Genomic DNA, 6,827 nt, shown 5'->3' on the forward strand with positions numbered 1-6,827 from the left:
GATCACACTTCTTCCCCAGGCCCATACTTACAATCATCCTCTTACAATCCTTTTTCCGTTTGACCCACTGACAGTAAAAATACTTAGAATTTATATGGATTTCAACCCTGTAATTTACCGTGAAGCCTAAAAATATCAGAACGCAGTCCCTGCTTCGACAATGATGGAGAGAGAGAAAGATTTTTACATATCTTCAGAGAAGTGTCTGGTCAAAAAACCATGACATTCAACTGAAAGTCTTCTGCAGCGTCCCAACAGGCTCTGGCCCTTACAAACCTCCAGAAAACGGCAACACCACACATATGTGACGCTGTATGTCACGTATCCGAGCTGCCTGTAAATTAAACTCAGTGTTTACTGGATGCTGGGTCACACCTCCAGCATCTGCCCAGTCTTGGGCGGTGCTTTTTCTCCTTCTGCATTTTTCAGCAGAACGATGCAGTTTGCAGGGCAGTACGCCAGCATTTGAATTCGTACCCAAGAATTAATCTGTAACAACAGCACATTAATTATCCATGCATCGTTAATTGCCAGTATGTTTCCCATTAATGAAATCTGAACATGCATGCAATGATTAAATATTCATCTTCTCACACTCAAATGCTGGCTGGCTCTTCCATAAGTTTTTTTGCCAGAATAGAATTACATCTCAGTCTGCATTTTTCCTGAACTCAGGTCTGAAGCTCCTCTGTCCTCAGAGCTGCAGGAAGAAAATCTTACAACGTCAGACCCGTGTCAGATTTCCAGGTTGTCCAAAAAAAGTGTGCACTCTCTCCATAGGTTTCCCCCTCCCTCCCCGCCCCTGGAAATCATGCAGTAATATCACTCTCCAGAGTTTTACTCTTCATCTTTATAAAATAGATTACATTTTCTCAACCATTATCCCAACATTATAATATAATAATCCACAAAATATTTTTCCCCCGATTTCAGCATGCAATTTAGAAAACTATTTTAAACGGCTTACTGGAAGTTATCTGATAAAGGGAATGCTTTTTCCATTCTTAAAACCCTTGTGATACTACTGTCCACTTCCTAACACGGGATGCACAGTAAGCTCAGAGCTGAACAAGGCAAAGTGCTTTTTCGAATTCCTTTTCGAAGCTGGCTGGTCACAGAACTTGACTTCAATGTTGCCATCACTGAACGCCTCCCTCCTGGCTTTGCCGAAGTCCACGGGATCTCTTTTAGAACCGCTTGCCTTTTGCTGCCTCATAGCAATCCCCGAGCTCCCCAGCTGCCTGGCGGGCGATGCGTGTTCTTTGACAACGCAGAAGCAGAGGGCAGACAAAAAATTTTTCTTGAAGTTTTCATTCATGAAAGCATACACAATAGGGTTGCAAATCGAATTGAAGAATCCTATAATCTGGACAATTGCAAAGATCATTTTGACCGTCACATCATCATACTCCTTTTCAAAATTACCTGGAAAGGAAAAAGGAAATAGGCTGTAAGTGCAGGATGGCATGAACGCCCGCTGCTCAGCCGATGCATATCCAGTCTTTGCTACAGCTGAACGCTGCAGCAGCACTGGCTTTTCACAACCTGCAGCTTCATCACTGAAAAAACCAAACAACTAAGACAGACTTTATTGTACGACACACGGCAGATACTCACCATATTCTATCAGCATGTGAATCACATGAAAAGGGGCCCAACAGACTGCAAAGAGAAACACCACTGTGACCATCATAACAATTGCCCGCTTCTTCTTCCTGAAATTGCATCGAGACATTCCATACTGAATCACTAAGAACTGACTGGTGGTTAGATGTGTCTCCTCAAGTTAGATCTGTAAATGTGTTCTGATGGTTGCAGATGCAAATAAGAATGGAAGAATGCTCAGAAGTACACAATTCCCTTCGAAACAAACAAAAAAAAAAGGCAGCGTCGTATAAATCTAGTGCATCAACTGACACCTTTTATTTATCTGTCTTGGAGAAGCAACACATTCTGCTGCAGCAAGCAATGACATGAGCATATTTGCAAGGCATTTTCAATCTATTCAAGCAGATGCAATTCCAAGAGTAAGAGACAGGCAAGAAAATCAACACAATAAACTACATTAATAGCTAAAAAACCCCACAAGAGTCGCTTCCTAGATCTGGAGGCACTGGCCATACCTGCAGCACCTGATTACACAGAGAATTTGACCAAGATTAAGTGAAACTACATCTGCAACATTCAACCTTTGCTGGCAGGCGAAGTGCTAGAATACGAGCAAGAAACACACTCACTGCAGCCACTCTCTCACACACACTCATCCCCAAATCGATGTGTAACTCACATGCTACCTTTATAGATCCTCTATAGATCCCCAAATGGATCTCTCACTGGAGGCAAAGCAGCAGCACCTCACTGGTAGCAGTCACAGAGTCTTCTCCCCGCTGTGTGAAAATCAGCAGCCCAAAGATTACGCGTCACCTTAACTCCCACGAGCCTGCACCCACTTTCCATTTTGACTTACAAGGGTCCGCTATTCCTTAGGCACTTGGTTAGACAAATATCTAAGGCACTGTTTATCTCAGAGCTGCTTGTCAGAGTTCTCCTTACAGTCTATACTTAAGGTGATGCTCTCCTCAATGACAGAGCTGTGGCAGGTTCCTAGCACATCAGCAACACATCGCTTCGTCCGGCTGAAGGACAAACCATAAGGCAATATTAAGGGTAGTCCATATTTAGTGCTAAATAGCTTGATTTCCAACATGTGGCCACACCAGACTTGGAAGAGGACAATCTATTTAAGTTATCTTGAACTGGGTACCTCGGTGTTAAGTAAGTAGCTAGCTTAAAAATCTGATCTATGCTTGTAGACTTCACAATCGATGAGGAAAGACAGATTTATATTTTTTCCCCCCAGTGTTTTTCAAGAACTGTCAGGAAAAATAATTTAAAAAAAGCTTTCTAGAAAAACTCAAAGTTTCAACTGTACTTTGCTTTACAAACCTTGATATTTTAGACATTTGACTCCCATGAATGGTTTGAAGAACTGAAGCATCTCCCACTCGTTTCTTAATCCAGAGTTCATAGCCAATTTTAGTGTACAAAAGAAGCATCAACATCAGCGGAAGAAGGAAGAGTATAACAAGAATAAAGGTCGTATATATCTTCTGATAAATTGGACTGGCCCATTCTTCCAAGCAACAAACATACACTTTTTCATACAGAAAGTCATATTTAACCTGTAACAAGTGTAAAGGAGATGAGTCACGACAGTGTTTAGCCCAAGTGTAAAAGCCAAGAACATTCAGATATTCCTTGTGCTTAATACAACCACCGAGATTCAACACAGAGACTCCTCAGAGCGACAAAATTCTTCCAAGCACTTTTCCACATCGAGTGTTGCATTGATCCAGGTGACAGAGAGGTCAGGAGATGCTCTGATTTGCACTCCTCCTCAAAACTTCCTTTTTTTTTTAAACAAGGATTTTCACAGCGCACCTTGGCTACACATTTTGCAGGTAAAGATGGTGTACAGAAGCCTCAGATAAGTCACTTTAACAAAACCGACAGAGAATTAATCCTCCAAAACCACGTGGGAACTCCTTAAACTATAGCAGGCAGTTAATTACATTTGAAACCAGGCATGCTTCTTCCAGATCTTGGGGAGCGCACTGTCACCCCGAAACCATAACCTAGACCTGACGCTGCTGTGTGCCAGGGCACTCCCAAACCAAAAGGAAGCCACAGCGGAAGTCACAGATGTAATTCCTGCTCTTCGACATAACTGGGAGGGTAGATGTGACGGGTCCCCTGCTGCTCGTCCTTCTTCCCGCGTATGCAAGCCTTAATCCCTAGCCTTTCTCATGCCAGAACCAAAGCTCCACTTGTCCTTTCTTAGGAGTTTATTCAATTTCATGGCTAAAGGTACAAAAAGATGCAACAAGGACTGAGTTTAAAAGGTAAATTCCCATTTCACCCAGCGTACCTCAAGCCGTTGCACGTGCCACATAGGTGACCCGACGATAAGCGCCAGTGCCCAGACTATGCCTGTAAACAAATATATTTTTTTAATACTTTGTAGACAAGCAGCATTAAGTTTTGGCACGAACAGTTTAAAAGCTTCTTCTTTAAATAAAGTCAGGCAAAGTAGACAATTTAAATCAAGAACAAAGTCTTCTATATGAGGCACGCTCAGTCAACTTCACATCAGGAAGATCGTGCTCTTCTGTTAGCAGTTTTCTCGCCCTCAAATACCTTCAATTGCTGCAAAGGCAGCTCCTTTGCATGAGCAGCATTATGTATATTCTCTTTGTTTTACAGTGGAAGGACCACTCACAGCTGTGCACTGCTTTAGGGGTGCTTGTACACTTCAAACCTTTCTTAAAAATAAAAGAGAAGGTTGCCAAAGGTTTATCAAGAGTCCTGGGTAAGCAAATCTTTGACTTCAGGTTCTAAGTTTATTGTCAGGGTTTTGGCTAATAATTACAATACTTACAGGCACTATCCTTGAGTTGCTTTATAAAGGTTACCAGACTTATTAACTCTACCTCCGAATCACCGGTTGTATCAGTGCCTTCTGTTCCATCATGCCACCTACACCAGCTACTCTGAAGAGTATTTCTCTGGACACGTGATCACTGGAGATGCCTAAAATCTTACCGAGCATCGTGAAAGCTCTTTTATTGGTGTACTGCCACTTCATTTTTAGTGGATGCACAATTCCCTGGTGTCTCTCCGCAGCAATGCAGGTCATCGTAAGAATCTCAGTTACGATAGCAGTGGATTGGACAAACGGTACCATCTTGCACGCGAAGGCACCTGCAATAGTCAGAAAGTAAGGTATGCAACTGCTGCACTTCGTGAAAAAGCTTAAAACCAGACTTCATTACTACAGTAATGCAATTACTCTTGTGCAAAAATAACAGACAAATCTTAGCTTTATTTTAACAGCTAAACCGCTAAGTCACCTATTTAAGCTATTTGTCAAATGCAGCTTTGAATCGTCACTATTCCTCCATACAGGCTCCATACATCTGCAAAACCAAGCCTTCTCAGCACACCTCCATGTCCTCTGTAACCAGGCTGACACTTACTACTATTACACTTTTGACCAAGTCTTTCATCACTTCTTTTCAAACAGGCCAAGTTACAGGGATATTTATTATCTTTTTCTCTTGGTAGATTACTCTCCAGTTCTATGAGCCTCTTAGTGTCACCTGTTTAAAAGTTAACCTTTGCTGCTGCTGCCAATACCTGCACATACCTGTACTCCTGCACATTTAAATACTGCTCGATTTGAACACTTTGGCACTTATGCATCATTCTGCCAAGGAACACAGAGAAGCCCTCTAAGGGGTGTAACATAAGACGAAAATTCAACCTCTTCATCATCTTTCCATTCTCCAAGTCTCCCTCTTTCCCCAATAACACACTGTGTTAATGAGACCATCCAAGTAAAATGCAATTTCCTGCCTGTGTTTTCACCGTTGTACAGGTTCACATTGTATTTATCCTCAGCTTCTCTACCCCTGAGTTTACAAAGCCACTGAAACGAGCACCACAGTCTTCAGGCAAGCTTGGACCAGCTGCTTATTTCCAAACGCAGCCATCCAAGTGAGTAGAACCAGACACAAACACGGAAAGATGCCGGACAGCTGTGCAGCAAAGCACTGCCACTAGAACGGAAGACTGCTGCCTGTCATCGTGGTACGAACAACTAGTAGTACAGGCGGGGCTTTCCGGCAGGGATACAGGTTAAAAATCCAGACCTCTTCAAGACAGACTTGGTAGGGGGAGCAAAACAGGACACGACAAACATTCCTGATTCACTCAGCGCAAGGCAGAGAACGCCAGGCGTTTCTCCCTGGAAGCAGGACGTCATCACCAGCTCATGTAAAACACTACTCAATCTATCTGCGTCCTAAAACTTGTTCTCTGCCCAATTAATGGTACAGCAAATACCCCAGTTATTGTGTTTAATATTTACACTAATGACACACACACCTAGCAGTAAGAAATTCCCTACGCCGAATATGAGTAAACTGTTTCCTTTTATCAGTGTCGTTTTGCTGCTTTCAAGCAAAACACCCTGCCAATATATTACATGAATAAAAAAACGAAGCCTACTATTTCCTTTCCTGAGTCATTCACTGTATAACCCTTTCTCAAACCATTTTTGTACAGAATTTTACTCCTGCCTCTACTCACAAGCAAATACCCCAAAATGCAGGACAGCAGGACACAGAGAATGAAGGATAAGGCAAGATTTCACCGGTCCAGACAGAACTGTAAAACAGCCCGGCTCGTAACAGAAGTAGTTCAGTCCTGAGACCTAACCTCCCATGCCACGGGAGGCAAACGAAGAGTGCCCTCGTGTCCCTGATGGATCCACAGCAAGTCTAGACAGCTTAAATGGGAAAGTTAGGGGGCCAAAAGCTTAAAAACCAGAGATTCAAGGAACTGGGTCTCTCAAGTCCAGCTTTTCTTGAGAGTATTTGGAAACTCTTCAGTATCAGAGAACATTCCAGAAGAGAGTCAGAGTGAAGAAGTTTCTAATGTCTCACTGAAGAGCTTAAAGGTATCCACAAACATCAGACGCGAAAGGCCCAGCGATTTCCATTGATAAGATTTAATGTTAATCCATCAGAAAGGGAAGTTTATACATTCTCACACAGGACAGTTGCAAGTAACGTAACACACCGCTTGACCCAGAACACCCCAAGTACTCAAGCGGGTAGAAGATACCACTTGGTTTTCAATCAAGCCTTTAGAGGAGAGGAAAGGGCCATGTCAAGGAGCACTAGCTGTGACAGCAATGTAGGGCAGGCCCACACCTGAGCGGCAGCTGGAGGCCGGGCAAGATACGCAAGGGCACCCTCAAATGT

General features: G+C 42.9%; 1 protein-coding gene across 1 annotated transcript; it reads right to left on the bottom strand.

The window, feature by feature from the left end:
• Positions 1-802: 802 nt before the first annotated feature.
• On the bottom strand, positions 803-4,756 carry QRFPR (pyroglutamylated RFamide peptide receptor). Its single transcript, XM_010134336.1, has 5 exons — positions 4,603-4,756; positions 3,929-3,990; positions 2,947-3,182; positions 1,618-1,715; positions 803-1,425 (listed from the first exon to the last, which is right to left on the bottom strand). Exons 1-5 carry the CDS (start codon positions 4,742-4,744, stop codon positions 1,022-1,024), a joined length of 942 nt encoding a protein of 313 aa, XP_010132638.1. The 5' UTR covers positions 4,745-4,756; the 3' UTR covers positions 803-1,021.
• Between the last annotated feature and the right edge of the window lie 2,071 nt (positions 4,757-6,827).

This window comes from Buceros rhinoceros, unplaced genomic scaffold (assembly GCF_000710305.1).
Source record: "Buceros rhinoceros silvestris isolate BGI_N320 unplaced genomic scaffold, ASM71030v1 scaffold29684, whole genome shotgun sequence".
In the NCBI taxonomy this organism is placed as follows: domain Eukaryota; kingdom Metazoa; phylum Chordata; class Aves; order Bucerotiformes; family Bucerotidae; genus Buceros; species Buceros rhinoceros.

Excerpts from the sequence above, each read along its gene's own strand:
- QRFPR (XM_010134336.1), bottom strand. The coding sequence starts at position 4,744 with ATGGTACCGTTTGTCCAATCCACTGCTATCGTAACTGAGATTCTTACG. Across the intron at positions 3,183-3,928 it reads GGCACGTGCAACGGCTTGAG|GTTAAATATGACTTTCTGTA; the intron begins GTACGCTGGGTG and ends CACTTGTTACAG. Across the intron at positions 1,426-1,617 it reads TCACATGCTGATAGAATATG|GTAATTTTGAAAAGGAGTAT; the intron begins GTGAGTATCTGC and ends TTTCCTTTCCAG.